This window comes from Schistocerca cancellata, chromosome 4 (genome assembly GCF_023864275.1).
Source record: "Schistocerca cancellata isolate TAMUIC-IGC-003103 chromosome 4, iqSchCanc2.1, whole genome shotgun sequence".
NCBI lineage: Eukaryota > Metazoa > Arthropoda > Insecta > Orthoptera > Acrididae > Schistocerca > Schistocerca cancellata.
Genome location: NC_064629.1, coordinates 550642657 through 550662775, shown reverse-complemented (window position 1 = coordinate 550662775; position 20119 = coordinate 550642657). Strand labels below are relative to the sequence as shown.

At 41.5% G+C, this 20119-nt stretch overlaps 1 protein-coding gene across 1 annotated transcript in view; it reads right to left on the bottom strand.

Annotated features, from left to right (window-relative positions):
• Window positions 1-20119, bottom strand: part of LOC126184559 (DCN1-like protein 4) — a 134403-nt gene that overhangs the window by 34144 nt on the left and 80140 nt on the right. The window contains exon 4 of the mRNA XM_049926986.1: window positions 19957-20101. Coding sequence (XP_049782943.1) covers window positions 19957-20101 — 145 coding nt within the window. The remainder of the gene's footprint in view (window positions 1-19956; window positions 20102-20119) is intronic.

Below are 20119 nucleotides of genomic sequence, written 5' to 3'. Positions count from 1 at the left end.
ACAATGATCTGAGCAACTAGTGAAACAAACTTCCAAAGACAAAACACGTGTAAAACAGCTGAGCTTTGCAAGGGCACTGTTACAGGTTAACCACAAGTATCACGTTAAACAAACTAAAAAATAAGTTAGAAGGAATGGTAAATGTCAAATCTTAATTTTACAGCAAATCTGAGTATGACAGGTGAACACAATAAAATAAATGTCCAAAAACCAGTTTTCCAGAAAATCCTTTGGGGAGTATATGAACAAAATCCCAAAGATTCAAACTCCGCAAAAAAAGATTCCTTTTTTTAATGCATACCACATATGTCCCCTTAAGTGAAAGGTGGGTTGGAGGGGGCACTAATGATTATGGAGTGAGGAAGGGGACAAGTACTTGGGAAAAAGTAAGTGAAACATGCTGCAATTTATGGTTTTACAACAACAAAAAAAGTTGTCAATGAAAAATATTTCAAACACCTATTGCTCCCTTCAAATATGCAGCCATTCAGTTCTCCTCTACTTCATCTGAAGATTTTATACAGAAAAACACTTTCTAAACACACACATTTTGGTCCTGGCAAGTACATGTAACATATACAGCTCATTCCGGAGAAAATGCTTCTACAATTAAATGATGGACTATACAGTGGCAACTTAAGCCTAGGTGGCACTTAAGTGCTCTCAAAATTACGACTGTTATACTGTAATAGGCTCTCACTCCATTTGACATAACTCCATGTAGAGCATTTTTAAGAGCAAATATGTGTGCATCTGCATTGGTACACACAAGAAGCCCACAGCTTTCTACTGTGTTTGTTTACATTGTTTGTTGTTTATGTGTAGTGATGCACTTGTTTGAAATTTCATTCTACAGCTGCGAAACAGCTTGAGAGTGATATTTTTGAAAAGAAGGAGAAAACAATAATTTTGTAAAGTGTGTTTTAAAAAGTATTTTCAAACTCAATATATATGACACACACACACACACACACACACACACACACACACACACACAGTGTTATTTCTGTGTAGGTTCTCAATTCAAGACACAAATATCTTAAAGAAGAAGTGATTATCCACTAGGGCTAGAACAAGCCTAAAAAAATTAGTGAATGGATGCAGAGAAAGTATTCTCCCTTGAATTCACTAGCATTTCATCAACATTAGCTAATAGATGTCAATCAGACCTCTTCTGAGATTTTGATATTTTTGGAATATATGTAGTATTCATTCCATAAAATTGATGAAACAAATGGCTGCAAATGAATACAACAACAAGGTCATAAAGCAACATGAAGTTGGCTTAAATTACAGAAGGCAGCACACATCATCACTTTGCTTCCCTTTTTTTCACTGTCAAGTGAGAATATGTAGGATTCACTTACAAAGACAGTGCATTAGACAATTTATTTGTGAAATTCAGAGGATGGCTCAGATTCAACAATTCAAAACATTAAAGGACTGAAATACAATATTTAGAATGTGTGGTATGAGTTGTGGCTACTGTTTAAATTTTAAAATTCTGGTAGGTGGAGATTCTTGAAACAGCAGTCTTCCTGCAGTCAACGAAGTGGGGTACTCACAATACATGTGTGAATCTTGTTAAATGGAGTTTTTAGATACCAGGTATTCTCCTGTATATTCAAAACATCTACCAATAAAGCAAATGACTTACTAGGAATTGAGCTACCTAAGAGGCTGATATTTCTAGGAAGCAGCTAAATAGAGGAAATTCTAAGCTTGGTCACCAAATGAAAGGCCTGAGCTGCAGGTGGAAAGTAAATAATAGTGTTAATTTCTTGATTTTAAAGGACTAAGCAGAGGAGATTCTTAATAAAGAGAAACAGAGTGGGGTCAGGTGCCAACAGAGGTAATTCTAAAACCAAACTGGGCTCTGCATTATCAGCTGGGAAAGGAATGTGTGGATTAACAAGACCAAATCGCGGCCCTGTTTTAGTGAAGTGGCACACCATGAAATGCTACCTAAAATTTTTTTCTATATTCTGAAAATATACATATTCGATGCATATATCACATATTAGTTTCTTATCTCAATGTAAACTTGGTAGAACAATTGTTGCAATCAGTACATCACCCAGAATATGCTATAAACAGATGATCTGTATTAGGTTCTACACCACTGGTTGGTCGGTTGGTTTGTGGGCGTTGAAGGGACCAGACTACAAAGGCCATCGGTCCCTTTTCCCATGATCATGAAACACTCACAAGGAACAAAAACAAGCAACGGAGATGACAAGGGATGACACAGGACAAGAAAGACATAGACAAAGACCAGAAAAGAGGAATTAAAAACACACAGAGTGTTACAGTGGTTGGCCGACCATGGAAACAAAAAAAGGAAAAGCCAACCACCAAGAGACACACTAAAAACCCCAATCTAAGGCCGTAGGCCAAGGGTCAGACAACACAAAAAAGGGGACAAACCCTCAGATCGAGTGATGAAAGCTGCCCTGCTTGAATAAAACTCTAAACGAAGCCTGTCATTGCAGTGTCATCTGTTGAAAGTGCAGGGAGCATATCAGGCAGTGCAAACGTCTACCTGAGCACAGTTAAAAGCGGACAATACAACAAAATATGGACTACAGTCAATGCCAATCCACAGCGACAGAGAGGGGGCCTAGCGGCGCAATAAATAACTGTGCATCAGCCATATGTGGCCGATGTGTAGCCAGCAGAGTACAACAGAGTACAACAGAGTCCTTGCAAGAGGCCCGCAAGGAGGAGCGCCACACACCAGTAGTCTCCTTGGTAACCTGAAGTTTGTTGTGCCATACATCACCCCAGGTACCAAGTACCTTCTGCCGCAAAACTGACTGGAGATCACACTCCAAAAGGCCAATCTCCAGGGCAGGTGCACGGACAGCCTGTTTGGCCAGCATGTCAACACGTTCATTACCCGGGATGCCAACATGACCCGGGGTCCACATAAAGATCACGGAGCAGCCACAACGGGCAAGAGTGTGGATGGACTCCTGGATAGCCACCAGACGAGAGCGAGGAAAACACTGGTTGAAAGCTAGAAAACACTCAGGGAATCACAACAGATAAAGGACTCACCTGAGCAGGAACGGATATACTCTAGGCCACAAGAGATGGCTACCAGCTCGGCAGTGAAAACATTGCAGCTAGCCGGCAATGAGCGTTGTTCACAATGATCCCCAAGAGTAATAACATAACCAACTCTACCAGCAACCATCCAACGGTCGGTATAGACCATGTCAGAGCTGTGAAACGCAGCAAGGATGGAAAGAAAGCGGTAGCGGAGGGCCTCAGGAGGGACCAAGTCCTTTGAGCCCTGTGCCAAATCCAGCCAAAGGCATATGAGGGGCACACAACACGGGGGTACACGTATATGGGCTCAGAAAAGAGGTGGAGAGTGGGAAACTCAAGCCCAAAGAGCACAGACGTGACCCATGATTGTACACCCTGACCGGGGCCACTGTTCTGGAAAATGGATTACCGAGTTGTGGAACAGGAGATGGTAATTTGGATGCCCGGGCAAGCTACAAACATGTGCAGGATAAGCAGCCAGTAGTCATTAGTGCCGAATCCGCAATGCAGGGACACTAGCCTCCACAAGTATGCTGTTTACAGGGCTTGTGCGGAAAGCTCCAGTTGCAAGCCGGATCCCGCAGTGAAGTATGGGGCCAAGCAACCGCAACGCAGAAGGCGATGCTGAACCGTAAGCCAGGCTCCCCATAATCAAGATGGGAGTGAATTAACGCCTAATACAGTCGGAGAATGGTAGACCGATCGGCACCCCAGCTGGCATGCCTCAAGCAATGAAGAGCGTTAAGAAGGCGCCAGAACATTTGTTTAAGCTGCCAAATATGAGGGAGCCAAGTCAACCGAGCATCAAAAAGCAAGCCCAAAAACCCCCAGTGCATCTCCACCACAGCAAAATGTTCGCCGTCAGGAGAAAGCCATGGCTCAGGGTGAACAGTATGACGCTGGCAGATATGCATGACGCAGGTCTTGGCAACAGAGAACTGGAGGCCGTGCGTGATGGCCCAAGACTGCGGATAGCACCCTGTAGCTGCCATTCAGCAACTGCAATGCCAGGGGAGCTATAGAACAGGCAAAAGTCATCAGCATACAAAGGAGCCGATATGGACGTTCCCACAGCTGCAGCTAGCCCACTGATAGCAACTAAAAAGAGGCAGACACTCAAGACAGAGCCTTGCGGGACCCTATTCTCCTGGACTCTGGAGGTACTATGGGAGGAACCAACTTGCACATGGAACGAACGAAGTGACAGAAAATTTTGAATAAAAATCAGGAGCAGGCCCCTAAGACCCAACCCATGAAGCGTGGCGAGGATGTGATGTCGTATAGTACGCCTTCCGCATGTCAAAAAAGATGGCAACCAGATGCTGACAGCGGGCAAATGCTTTGCAGATGGCAGACTCCAGGCAGACCAGATTATCTGTGGCAGAGCAGCCCTTATGGAACCCACCCTGGGACGGAGCCAGAAGGCCCTGAGACTCAACTAGCCACCTCAACCTCCGGCTCACCATGCGTTCGAGCAACTTGCACGGAATGTTGGTGAGGCCAATGGGGCAGTAGCTGTCCACCTCTAGGGGGTTCTTGCCAGGTTTAAACATGGGGATGAAGATTCTTTCAAGCCATTGCAATGGAAACTTACCCTCAACCATGATACGATACGGTTGAAAAGGTCGAGGTGGTGTGACTGGCAGTCCACCGAGAGGTGTTTGAGCATCTGATAGTGGATGTGATCCAGCCCAGGAGCCGTATCAGGGCAAGCGGCTAGGGCATTATGGAATTCCCACTCACTGAATAGAGCATTGTACGATTCGGGGAGGCGCGTATGGAATGAAAGGCTCCGAAGTTCCAACCACTCTTTAAGGAAGTGGAAGGCCAGTGGGTAATTCAGACAAGTGGAACTCAGAGCATAATGCTCTGCTAAGAGTTCTGCAGTCATGTCCGATTCAGTAGAGACTGCTCCATTCAGGTAAAGCCCAGGTACACTGACGAGTGTCTGATACCCATAGAGTCACCTAATCTTGCTCCAAACCTGCAGTAGAGAGGTATGGATGCCAATGGTGGAGACATAACATTCCCAACACTCCCGCTTCCGTCGACGAATAAGGCGTCGGGCTCGGGCATGGAGCCACTTAAAGATAATGAGGTGTTCCAGGGGTGGGTGTCACTGATGAAGTTGGAGGGCCCGCCTGCTATCTCTAATCGCCTCAGCTATCTCCAGTGACCACCAAGGCACAGTCCTACACTGAGGGGAATTGCAGATTTCACTGCAGAAACGATGCCAGCAGTAATCGCCTCAGCTATCTCCAGTGACCACTAAGGCACAGTCCTACACTGAGGGGAATTGCAGATTTCACTGCAGAAACGATGCCAGCAGTGATCGTGTGAACCACCACATCAATGGTGTCATGAGAAAGAGGCTAAATAGTGGCAATGGAGACGAATGAGTCCCAGTCAGCCTTATTCTAAGCCCATCTGGGGAGGTGCCCAGAAGAGTGACGCTGTGGCAGTGACAGAAAGATCGGAAAGTGGTCACTACCACACAAGTCGTCGGGCACACTCCATTGGACATATGGTAGAAGGCTAGGACTGCAGACCAAAAGGTCGATTGCTGAGTACGTGCCATGCACCACACTTAAATGTGTGGGGGCACCATTATTTAAGAGGGAAAGGTCGAGCTGTGCCAACACTTGCTCAACAAGAGTGCCTCGGTCGGTTGCCACCAATCCACCCACAAAGGGTTATGGGCATTAAAGTCGCCCAGTAACAGAAAAGGGGGCGGCAGTTGGGCTAACAGTGCAGCCAATACAGGCTGTGGGACATCACCATCCAATGGAAGATAGATACTGCAGACAGGAACAACCTGAGGCGTCCACACCCAAATAGCGACATCCTCTAAAGGTGTTTGAAGAGGTAAACACTCGCTGTAAAGTGAATTAAGTATGTAGATGCAGACTCTATCAGATATCCTCGCATAAGCTGCCCGATTCTTATAATAACCCCGACAGCCACGGAGTGTGGGGGTTCGCATTGCCGGAAACCAAGTTTCCTGGAGAGCAATACAGAAGTAAGGGTGAAGGCAGATAAGTTGGTGGAGCTCAGCAAGGTGGTGGAAAAAACTGCTGCAATTCCACTGGAGAATGACATTGTCCGCGGGCGAAAAAGGCGTGAAGGGACCAAGGAGGCAGGGAACACCGCTGGGTCACCTGCTGCCACCGATTTAGTACATGTGGGAGTGATATCCATCGTGTCTGAGGGTCTGGCGAGATCTAAGTCCTCAGCGGATGCCAGAATCTCCACCTCATCCTCAGACACAGAGCTTGTAGGTAGTGGTGGTGTGGGTGCCACCACAATTTCCTAGTTCTTAGGGGGGTCTTCAGTTTCGATTTCTTGTGCTGTGCCTTGGGTTGCTCTAGCTGGGAGGGCTTCTTTGATTCAGTCTCTGGGACTGAAGAGGACCACCAAGCCCTAAGACCAGTTACCTGTGGCTTCTTCAGCCACTGGTAACACCCTGGGAAGGGAGTGACCCAAGGGACCCCTTCCTAGTGAGAGACGCCAAAGAAGCTGGGTGCTGCTACCGAGATAGGTGGTGCGGGAGCAACTGGGAGGGAAGTGCCATCCCCCCCCCCCCCCCCAGCACCATCAAGGGGGCAGGTGTGGTCTTATGGCTCCGAGAGCTGACTGAAATTGGTGCAACAGATGGGGCTGTAACAGTAGTGATAGCAACGGCATAAGATGATGTCATGCGCACAGGATGGAGCCTTTCAAATTTCCTTTTTCCCCTCAGTGTAAGTCAGTCAGTCCAGAGTCTTGTATTCCATTATTTTTCTTTCCTTCTATAGAATCCTACAGTCCGGCGAGCAAGGGGAACGGTGCTCTCTGCAGTTGACACAGATGGGAGGTGGGGCACATGGACTATTGGGATGGGATGGACGACCACAATCTCAACATATGCGGCTGGAAGCACAGTGGGAAGACGTGGCCAAACTTCCAATACTTAAAGCACTGCATTGGGGAAGGGATATATGGCTTGACAGCGCAGCAGTAGACCATCACCTTCATCTTCTCGGGTAATGTTTCACCCTCAAAGGCCAAGATGAAGGCAGAAAGTGACATAGCATAGTGGATGGTGGAAACTGCACCCAGGAATGTATCCTCACCCAAGAGATGGAGAGTGAGCGGGACTGCAATGCAAGAACGAGAAAGCGGGCTTAAGATCTCAATGCACAATGGACAATGCACAACGTATGGCGCCCTTCCCAATTGGCGCACTCTTCAGAAAAAAAATTTGGAAGTATGGAGGTCAAACCATACAGGGGACCATCATATAAAGGCCGAAACGTGTGAGACTTCTTTTAGTTGCCTCTTACGACAGGCAGGAATACCGCGGGCCTATCCTAACCCCTGGACCCACAGGAAAGAGGGGGGCGGGGGGGGGGGGGGGGGGTACATCATTGGGTTTGCACGGAAAAAATTGGCCTCATTTTCTGATGTACATTCCAGCAACAGAGAAGAATGTCCCATAAAAAGAACACACAATGTGCTACAACTGAGGAAAGCAAAGCGAAATGAATGAATGTGCCAAAAATGCTGCATACCTCCACATTTACCATAATGTTCTGACGCCTATCACACTAACTAAATAATTATCCTGAACTCACCTAAATGGCAAGTGGAGTTTCTACATTATGCATACAAAATTTCAAGGCAAAATTTATTATGTATTTTCTAACATATATCTTACAAATGTGCAGGCTTACTACTCATTTAACTAAGACTCTTAGAGCAAAACTGCCAAATTTACACCTAAAGACACACACTAACTAATGTCAGTTTCCTGCTACAACAAATAAATACTTTTACTGCTCATCTTGTGACTGCTTTACAATATTGTCCAAGAAAAATACTATTTCACAATGGGAAGAAAGGAAACTTATGTTCTAAGCCAGTACCCATGTAAACTGAATCCAAAGAAGAGAGACGAAATTTTCTGAAAACTTCAGATGCTGATAGTCACTCCATGCTAGAAAAGGAAGGTGGTATGCATTTTCAGAAGTCAGTTTGCATGCTAGTACAGTGTGAAAGATTCAATTTTTTTTCTAACTGTAATGAGCTAGTAATCATTCATCATGCTGTTCAGTATATATATCGTTCATGTCAAATATTCCCAAAATGTTTTAAGATATCTTAATTCAGTTTTACACAGATAAATTTAAAGAAAGTCCTCACTAAAGGACACATGGTCAAACCTATATTAATTACAGAGATAGCAGTATCAACTATGCTTTTTTAGGTGGAAGTACATATCTGAAGGAAAAATTTTTATACAAGTTTAATTTTCAGATGCACTCGTTGTAAAAAAAAGAAGTGGTTATAAAACACTTTCAAAAAATTCCATCCAAGTCCTCAAGTGTTCGAAATTATGAAATTCTACCACAATTCATGTTTGCAGTTGGCAGTACAAAAACTTATTGGCAGATTGAAGAGATTCCTTAAAATCCCCTTTACACTGGAGTGAATGGAAGCAAACACAAGGGAATGTGTATTCGCAAACAATTTGCCAGATCATTTGCTTATATCTGTGAACAAGCGCACATACTAGAAGGAACTGAAGAGAACATTGAGATAATGAACATAGCTGTGAATGCTACATTTTTTTTTAATTTTTTTATTCATTTATTTTATTTATTTATTTATTTATTTATTTTTTGTGCTAATAATCAGCACACAGGATACAACACTACATAGTTAGAATCACAATACAAAATTTTGATATTCAGAAAGAATTACTTTGCATGGGGGATTATTATGTATGGAAAGTGCTATGTTCTTGACAATGTAAGCAAAATGGTGTAGGAAAAGAAGAATTTAAGTAACTGAATTTGTATGCAAGTGTGCAATGCTTGGAGGTAGTGAACTTAAACTTAACTGCAGCTCCAGCTTTCCTTAGCGTTTTTCCAAAACTTTGAACATATGTTGGTTGACACTTTTCGCTGACTTTTCATTATAACTCATGAGGAAATTGAAAAACATAAAACTAATTACCAATGGCCAACATAGCCTGAAGAAAGGCTAGTGTTTGCACTCTCATTATTAGCAACAGAACACAATTAGGTCAGTGATCATTTCGTGTTCAGTAGTTGCTATATCGGATAGTGCCTGAAGTCTGCAACAATGTATGCAAAGCACTTCAACAATTGTATATAAGTACAAATATGGAACATGTCAATAAAATATGATTCACAAAATTTGAGAGATGCATGTTCTGTCAAATAGACTACACCATAAAATTTTCTATATGGTCTGTTAGAGGGCAGGAAGTGCGATCTCCAGTAAACCATTTTTAATTATAATCAAATACCTGTAACATAACAGTGATACCACAGTTATGGTCCTATAGATACCATGATCATAAGCAATGAAAATGATCAGGCCTGTGGTACATTTTTAATTTTAATCAGCATAACAGAAACATATTTACACCTATTTACTTTCAAGGAAATTTATTGTTTTCTTAATTTTTTATTTATTTTACATGTTTAGTTCCGTAGGACCACATTGAAGAGTAAATTTCCAAGATCATGGAATGTGTCAGTACATGAAATAACAACAGAAAAGTAATAACAGATAAAATAAAATGTTTATGAATCTGAAAAAATGACAAGCCGTAAGTTTATATAAACACAATCGACACTATAACACAGGAATCGGCTTAAGTTTTCAAGGAACTCTTTGACAGAATAGGAGTGACCCATGACAAAACTCTTCAGTTTACATTTGAAAGCACATGGATTACTGCTAAGATTTTTTAATTCTTGTCATAGTTTACTGAAAATGGATGCAGTAGTATACTACACGCCTTTCTGCACTACAGTCAAGGAAGTGCAATTCAAACTCAGATTGGATTACTACCACCACTTATTGCCCAAACCACCTGTTTCTGAGACAAAAATACCCTTTGAGAATGGGGAGATTCACCCCAAAATAAAATACCATACCTCAAAAGCGAATGAAAATAAGCAAAGTAGACTACTTTTTGTGTCAAACTATCGCTTACTTCAGATACTGTTCTAATAGTAAAATTGGCAGCACAAAGTCTTTGACCAAGATCCTTAAGGTGGGCTTTCCATGACAGTTTACTGTCTATCTGACCACCTAGAAATCTGAACTGTTCGATTTTGCTAATCATATGCCCATTCTGTGAAATGATTTTGGTCGAATTGTGTGTTAGAAACTGTAAAAACTGAGCCTTACTGTGGTTTAGTGTTAGTTCATTTTCTACAAGCCATGAACTTCTGTCCTGAACTGGACTGTTTGAAACAGTGCCAATGTTTTACACAACATCTTTTACTACAAAGCTAGTGTCATCAGCAAACAAAAATATTTTAGCATCACTTTTAATACTAGAAGGCATATCATTTATATAAACAAGGAAGAAGAGTGGCCCCAGCATTGATCCCTGGAGCACCCCCTCCCCCTTAACTGTGGCCCACTCTTTTGTTTTTTAATAAAAATAATTATGAAGGTTGTGCTTATCCACTCCATTCCCACCTCAGGAAAGCACCTAATGAATTTATCTTCTTTCTCATGTCTACTGTCGGACCTTATTAGTGTTTTGTCAATTTCCTACCACTCTTGATTTCTTTCCCTTCGGCCCACATACAATTCTGTACTCTTCTACCAGCAACCTAACATTCTCTATAGACCACTTCATTGCTAACACAACTAATGTCAACAACAACAAAAGTAGAGCAAGATAGCAAATAAAAGCTTTCTATATTTCTAGTGTAGAAGCGAATAGGGCATAAACTTACTTTGATGGTTCACTGAAAGACCGACAATCAGCAGAACACAAGTAAATGTGAACAGAACACAACCCAGTGCCATTTACTCATGTGTGCCCAACGTTTACATCAGAGAGAATTCTCATTTGTTGGCACATATTCACTTGTGTCACTTCTGTGTAAAGGGAGCTTTAGATATTAATGTGCTAACTGCAGCAATGAATGTTTTAAACCCTCTTGGTTGGTTGGTTGGAACTTTTGCATGGATTTCATCTTTGAGCTTACCCTGGAGAAAAAATGCAATGGAGAAAAATGAGAAATATGTGCAGGCCAACTAGTGACATCCTATTCAGTGATGATGAACATGCTGGTACTACACTCTTCTACAGATTACTACTATTAAGACAGCTCGTAGCACTTCGGTATGAAAGTGTGGATATATGTTAGCTATTATAGATTTTCAACGAACCAATGGCCAATTCATAAAGTCTTCAATAATCTCTCAAACATTCACACGCCACTTCCTTCCAATAGTAAAACTGCTTTGGGAAGAGCAAATTCTGAATGGTATAGTAGTGTACATTTCTTATACTCAGTTCCCACAATTTATAAATATTACTTCACCAATAAGGAGAATTCCTTGAAGACAGAAGCTGTTGTACCAATAAGGCATTGGAACTAAGTGACAATTTCGTATGTCTTCAGCTAATCCACTAGTTAATCTGTGGGTGGAGTGATGTACGAGGGTCACTCCAAAAGAAATGCACTTTTTTTTTTTAATTCTGCATGTTTGAAAGTCTTACAATGTGTATATACATCCTTTAGGAACAATATTTTGATTTCTCCACATAATTTCCATCCCTCTCAACTGCCTTATGCCATCTTCGAACAAGCACCTGTATACCCACACGGTAAAATTCTGGACCAACCTGTTAGAGCCACTGATTGGTAGTGTGCACAAGGGAGTCTTCATCTTCAAATCTTGTTCCACAAAGAGTCTTGCAGTTTGCCAAAGAGATGATAGTCACATGGAGCCAGGTCAGGACTGTAAGGCAGATGTTTCAGTGTTGTCCATCCGAGATTTGTGATCGCTTCCATGGTTTTTTGACTAACATGTGGCCGTGCATTGTCGTGCAACAGCAAAACATCCTGCTTTTGCTGATGTGGTCGAACATGAATCAGTCTAGCTTGAAGTTTCTTCAGTGTAGTTACATATGCATCAGAATTTACAGTGGTTCCACTTGGCATGATGTCCACAAGCAAGAGCCCTTCAGAATCGAAAAACACCGTAGCCATAACTTTTCCAGCAGGTGGTATGGTTTCAAATTTTTTTTTTCTTGGGTGAATTTGCATGATGCCACTCCATTGATTGCCTCTTCATCTCTGCTGAAAAATGATGGAGCCATGTTTCATCACCTGTCACAATTCTTCCAAGAAACTCATCTTCACCATTCTCGTACTGTTCCGAAAGTTCACTGCACACCATTTTTCTTGTTTCTTTGTGAACCACTGTCAACATCCTGGCAACCCACGTGGCACAAGCCTTTTTTAACGCCAAAACTTTCAGTATTCTGCAAACATTTCCTTCCCCTATCCCAGCATAGCGTGACAATTCGTTTACTGTGATGCATCTGTCAGCAGTCACCAATTTGTTAACACACTGCACATTGTCTGGAGTGTGTGCAGTACGAGGCCTGCTGCTGCGAGGACAATCCTCAATGTTGCTGTGCCCTCTTTCATCATGTAACCTGCTTGCCCACCGACTAACTGTACTGCAATCGACAGCAGCATCTCCATACACCTTTGTCAACCTCTTGTGGATGTTTCCCACTGTCTTGTTTTCACAGCACAGGAATTCTATGACAGAACACTGCTTCTGACGAACGTCAAGTGTAGCAGCCATCTTGCAGACACGCTGTGACGGCGCCACTCATGGGAACAGGTTGAACTAAGTTTGAGAACAAGCAGGAAGGACGTATCTACACTCAGTAAAACTTTCACACATGCACAATGAAAACTGTATTTTTACAAAAATAGTGTGCATTTCTTTTGGAGTGACCCTCGTACAATACAAATGGAAGCTGCTTGGGCACACAATGCAGATGACATTGGGACTGATTTTTTCCAATGAACCTGGAATTTATATTGGGCTAACATTAATTATGAGAAACAGCCTCCATAATATCTATTTTGTTGACCACTTACCCTCTGCACTGAATTCACCTGTCTTTCCGAACTTTATTTTTTGTACATTCACTGTGAATTGTCGTTCCTGTTGGACCTGGTCACGATATCTTTGTGCATACAATGTAACTGTTCTGTTTGTGTACATCCTGAATGCTCCATAAAGATGTATATTTAATTTACCCTGATTTGAGAAAGAATTACCCCCCCCCTCCCTCCCCCTCTCTCTCTCTCTCTCTCTCTCTCTCTCTCTCTCTCTCTCTCTCTCTCTCTCTCTCACTCTCTCACTCACACTCGAAGTAACCAGCACTCCACACCCATGAACTTCACAGGTAGAATAGAAAGCCATATTTTCTCGCCACTACTTCTATACTAGCATTTTGGCAGTGCAGACAGAGTTTCTAGCTGATGTGACAAATTGCAGCCAGATCTAAATATCGAAGAAAGTAAGTTAACATGGATGAGTAGGAAAATCAACCCCATAATGTTCGAATACAGCATCAGTAATGTCCTGATTGACAGTGTCAAGTCATTTAAATATCTGGGTGTAACAATTCAAAATGAAATGTAATGAGCATGCGAGGATTTTGGTAGAGACGGCAAACAGATGACTTCCATTTATTGAGAGACTTTGAGAAAAGTGCGATTCATCTGTAAAGAAGACCACATATAGGACACTAGTGCAACCTATTCTTAAGTACTGATCAAGTGTTTGGGTCCATACAATATCGGACTGAATGAAGACATCAAAGCAATTCAGAGGCAGGCTGGTAGATTTGTTACCAGCAGGTTCGAACAACATCCAAGTGTTATGGAGATGCTTTGGGAACTCAAATGGGAATCCCTGGAGGGAAGGCAACGTTTTTTTCGAGAAACACTATGAGAAAATTTAGAGAACTGGTGTTTGAAGCTGGCTGCAGAACAATTCCACTGCTGCCAACATACATTGCTTATGATGACCATGAAAACAGGATATGAGAAATTAGGGCTCATACGGAGGCATACAGACAAGTCATTTTTGTCTTGCTTTATTTCCGACTGGAACAGGAAAGGAAATGTCTAGTAGTGGTACAGGGTACCTTCCACAAAGCACCGTAGGGTGGCTTGTGGAGTGTTTATGTAGATGTAGAAATAAAAGTAAAAGTGAAAATGATCATAATTTCTGTTTATGAAATAAATTGCTTTCAGCTGTATATGAACTTTTACAGGAACACAACCAGTTTCATGATGTCACATCATATCTTCAGGTGTACATCTACAAAACAAGAAATATACAATCAACATTATGATAAAAAACATACCCATCATAATTATCTATGCTCTATGACAACCAATATGAAATACTCTCAGATGTCTGATAAGGGAAGGAGGAGGACTCAACATTCACAAAATAGTACACTGTTATCCACAACAAGCAGGGCACCATAGTTCAAATTGCCAAGTTGAAAACCTGGCATGTCAAAAGTTCCTGTACCTACAACGAAACGAGCAAAATAAGGAAACAAGAAAAGGTAAAAAGCCCCCCGCCCCCTCCCCAGTTAGCAACATTGAAAGTCCATGGTTAAGAAAACTCACTTCATATCACGAAGTGGTGTACAGCAACCCTCCAGCTGCCTTGCCATAAAGGGCCAATCTGCTAGTCAATGTGCTGCTGTGTGTCATGGAGGGCACTAGTGCCACCATACACATAGCGCGGAAAGTTACTAACATTTTCATGCTTATCCAAATATCATGGGAATGACTGGGGCCCCCGTTACGCAGCACAACCATATAAATTACAAAATACTTCTGCGTAAAAATTGTTCAAACCAAATGCAAGAGCATATAGTGTGCCCAGGATCAATAACCAAGCAGTCCTTGAAAGTATGAAGTAACCATGAGCTTCCAGTGTTCCTGATGGAGCTTTCTGCCTTTTCTTATTTTGTTCTTTTCACTGTAGGTAAACATGCGTTTAACATCTTTGTTATTCAAATTAATTATGACACCCTCCTTTTTGCTGGTAGCAGTGTTTCATTTTGAGAAGTTTGAGTCTCCCTCCTTCCCACTTCAGGGCTCAAATATTTTACTGACGTGTGAGTATTTCATATTGATTGTCACAGAGCATGGATTATTAGGACAGGTAGCTGTTTCATCATCATGATGTCAACTGTATGTTTCCAATTCTGTAGATGTACACCTGAATATGTGATATGACATCACAAAATTTCTCATGTTCCTGTAAAAGTTTATATATAGCTGAAAGCTGTTTATTTCAGAAACATGGTTTTCTTCAGCTGTGGTTGCCCTCAACAAGAAACTATTTAATACTAGAATTGTAACAGACTTTTTTTACATTTGGGTCTGCAGTCATTGTAAATTTATTTAAGGAATAAATTGTCTTTTGTATGCTATTATTTTGAAAGAAACACTTTATTGTTTGCCAGTTACCTGTTACCCGATTTCACTCCCTGTGGCATTATCATGATACATCAGAATAAAAACAGTTGTTTACAGCATGTTCTATTCAACACACCAGTGTGTGGGAAAATTTAGTGTGTGATGGTGTCTCAACGAAAAGTTCCATACAACCTTCAAAAAATAATTTAATAATAATTACACAGTGGAAAGTCTGAGATGTAGCAATAACAATATGGAAAGGACAGAATGTTATTCTCCACAGAGGAGGCATTGAATCATAGATAGGCACAATGAAAAATCACGATAAAATGTTTAAGCTTTTGGACCAAGTCCTTTCTGGTGTTCAAATTCCTTTACACACACACACACACACACACACACACACACACACACACACACACACACAGAGAGAGAGAGAGAGAGAGAGAGAGAGAGAGAGAGAGAGAGAGAGAGAGAGAGAGAGAGAGAGAGAGAGAGAGAGAGAGAGAGAGAGAGAGAGAGAGAGAGAGAGAGAGAGATGTATATATTCACCCTAGCATAACTAACTCACACATGGCCACTGCCATAAGGTACTGGGGCCCAACTCAGTCTGACTGATAGGGTTGATGGCAAAATTGTGTTTACATGGTCAGGACCTGGATAAGGAAAGAAAGTCTTTAACAAGCCCAGCACAACTGAGTCTGGAGTGGGGAGAAAGCTAAGTTCTTTGGAGGATAGGCTCATGACTGTTTTGGGTCTGTTTAGGTTCTGGATTCTGTATGGTGTTGAGAGGATAGTAAGTCTGCAAAGCAGGGTCTGGTGCCTATGAAAGGGTGTGAGGGAGATGTGATGATGGAGGCTCTTGTAGAGGTGGTGGATAGTGGCTGGCCAATATGGAGTAGGAGGTGGACAGGTTGGAGAGTTTTTTTGAGGTGGTGCTCTGCATTCTGCTCTAGTTCCCAGACGCCAAGAGTTTCAGTTTTAGAGATGGGATGCTGGAATTTGGGATTGCAGAGCATGAGACTTTTACAGATGGAGAAGAGTTACTGCAAGGAGGTTGGGGGATGGTTTGTATATCTTAGCAGGACTAGTTTGGTAAAGGTTAGGGACAGACAGAATTTGAAGAGACATAGGTTGCAGCTGGAGAAGAGTAATTTGACAGTCAGGCCATCTGGGGAGATTCCAAGAGCTAGGCAGCAATGCAGGAACAGTATGTGTGGCTGGATTGTGACTAGGGATAGGAAAACTTTTCTGTACTGGTGTACATATCCATAGTGGGTAATACAAAATGCATAAAATTAAAGTAAAAATTACAAAATATGATTGTGAAATCAGAGGTAATAGGTCTGACAGTAAAAGAAAATGAACTAACGTTGACATGAAAACACAATGATATATAAAGAAAAATAAGTAAAAAGATGATAGTAGGGGGATGCAGGTCGGCAGGTAAATATGTGAAGAGAGGGGAGCAGCTGTAACTAGATTACGTGTGATCAGAATGAGTTTGCTACAGTAAGGAAAGAGAGGGGGAAGGAGTGGGGTAGGGCTTAGGTATTGGGTTCAACGAAGTACGTTCAACACAGAAAGGTGGTGAAAATATATAAGGATGAATGGAGGAAGTGTGATCACTTAAGGTCCAGGAATAGTTGTACTTATGGAATGAATGTGGGACATGAGCTGCTGCACCTAAAATCCGCACAGTCATGTAGCCATGTGTTGTGCATGGACAAGACCATAGACAGGGTGGCTCTGAAGTAAGAGCACGAGTGGTTAGGCAGACTATTAAACCATAGGAAAGAAGTGAAAGAAAAGGATGGACACTGAGTATATGCATTAGTGAATAGTAACAGAGGGAACCAGTACAGGGTTGTGGGATGGGAGGAAAGTCGTTAGGCAAAAATCAAACAATGCGAAGTCTGGGACGGGATACTGTAACAATAATATGATTGCTACTCACCAAACAATGGAAAATCCAGGATGAAATGTAACTAATTATTATCAAGTTCTACTTGAAAAACCAAAGTTGATCTCTTCCTAATATAACTACACTAAATGTATTCACAATTGCGAATAAGGACAACCATCAGCTGTAGAATGGAAAGATGACAACAAAAATTTGTGCTGGACCGGGACTCTAACCTGGATTTCCTGCTTATCACAAGCAATCACCTTACCACTTGGCTGTATGTGCATGACTCAAGTCTAGACCCAAATTTCCATACATTGTCAACTGGGCATCTACACACCATGTATTCGTACATCCATTATGTATACTCCCATATAGGTGAAACATTTTACTTGAAGGTCACTTGCCCAGTGTCTGTGGATAAATACAATATTGAAGTGCTATAGCTGACGAGATATGGCAGTTTGGGTCTGCACAGATAGCCAAATAATGAAACAACTGCTCGCGATAATCGGGAAATCCGGGTTCGAGTCCCCAGTCTGGCACAAATTTTCATTGTCGTCATTCCATTGAACAGCTGATTGTTGTCCTCATTTGCAATTGCGAATACATTTAATATATTTCACAATGGCTGCAATTGCTGCAGTGCCTGTTCCTTTGCACATGCATGCATGTCCAAAGGAACTTTGCATCATAATCAGAACTACATAGGCACTGCAATTTCATAATGTAGCTAAGGCCAAAGGCTATATGCCATTTTGTGAGGACTTTCTTATAATTCAACTGAGTTGAAACTTAATTACAATATCTTAAAACTTGCCAGTAATATATGAGCTGAACAGCTTACAAGGGGAGGGTCTGACATGTGGGTCTCCGATTTGGGTCAAGTTTTACAAGGAAAATCCACATTGAAAATAGAGACACATGTTTTGGCTTTCTGCTACACAACTGATTCTTCCTGCCCCCCCCCCTCCCCCGTTCCCCTGCCCCCCCCTCAAAAAACAACCTGAGGTCAAAGTCGATGATACAATTTTTTTATTTTCAATGCTATACATCAAAAAATAATCTAAAAAACAAGCACTTTTATTAATATAATATGGGATCTTAAGTTAATAATGTGTGTGTTTTCCTGCTGTAGCTAGAGTAACATTTCTTTACCTTTTTTGCAGTAAAACATTGGGAGGTGTGATTAATGTTCAAATAAGTGTATATGATGTACTGAGAGTTATTTTCGTTATGACACAAATAATGTAGCTGAAAACAGATGTATCAGATATAAATTTGGATATGTACCAAGTGCATAAAAGCATATCTTGAGTGACAGCTATGGACAACCTGTTATGGACCTACACATGAATTTTGATAGTATCAACCCTACCTTGCATTTCTCTTCTCTGCTACGATGTCACGATTTTGAAGCCATGGTATGAAATTCTTTACCTGTTGGAAAAAGTAAACACCACACAGTTGACAAAGATAAGTAGATTTTGGTGGTATCACTTTCACAGTGCAGGTCACTTGAGCACCTTCACCTAGGAAAGTCCTATCGTAGTACATCATGTATCACAATGGAAATAATGTTCAATACATTGTATACATTTCTTTCATTATTAATCATACCTCCCAATGTTTGACTTCAAAAAAGGCAAAGGAAAATATTCCCATTATCAGATAAACCTAAAAAATATATCAAAGGAAAAAGCTATGCCCAAGAATCAAACCCAGACCAGCAATTTGGCAGTCTTAACGTCTCAACTGCACAACCAACGACCTCCCTCCACTACATGTACAGAATGGCAAATACATTAGCTAAAACATGAAAAAACAAAACATTAATAACTCAAAGATTATTACCTTTGGACCCATATTATATAATAAAAAATGTTTGTTTTTAGACGATATTTCAATGTCTAGCACTGAGAATACAGTTTTCCATCATCAACTTTGACCTCTATTTTTCAAGAACTAGGGAGTGTGTAGCAGAAATCTAAGCTAAAACACAAGTGTCTATTTTCAATGTAGAAAGTCCTTGCAAAACTTGATCAAAGTCAATTACCCACACGTCATACCCTCCCCTTGATAGCTGAATCATGCGTATATACAGGGTGTTTCACAATTCCTAAAGTTTGTAGAGGCAACTTAGTAGATAAAGTAAACTCATGTCCAGACAGATATCTTTTGCAAGTAAAGTACGTTTTAACATCAGTGTGTACACAGCAGACACAATCAGCTTTGACGTGTGTGGTTTACTGGAGCCCATGGCATGGGAAAGTTTCAAGTACTAGTTGTTCGGTTCTCTTGTATGTGACGAAGGGTGACCTCTTCAAAGTGCGGAGTTTAGTGTGCCCATGGAGCACCACAGCCAACCCACCTAGTTTTAACATTCCAGTTTCTTGCATCTGTTGTTTATGTCTGATGAAGGTGGTACGTGATGCCATAATTACAACAGGGCCTGATGAAAGGACGCTCTCCTCAGTTTTGTACAAGTACCATGAAGCGGGAGATTTGAAAGTGGTCCAATGCTCAAACTTATTTTATATCCAAATACTACATTTCTGGACATGGGTTCCTGGTAAAAACTTTATCTATTAAGACCCCTCTACAACTCCCAGAAACATGTAACAGGAATTGTTAACCACCCTGTATATATGCTCAAATGTGCATACACATCAGTACTCTCTATAACAAATAGATACTCACTGTAGATCCACAAAACCTCTCAGCCATTCATTAAGAGTAAAAAATCCCATTTGCCTTGCATTCATCTTCCACGCTAATACCAGCATTACTACATTTTCTGGCTCCACACCAATGTCAGCACAGAATTTTTCCATTCCTTCAGGTCCTGTAATATCAGCTTTAT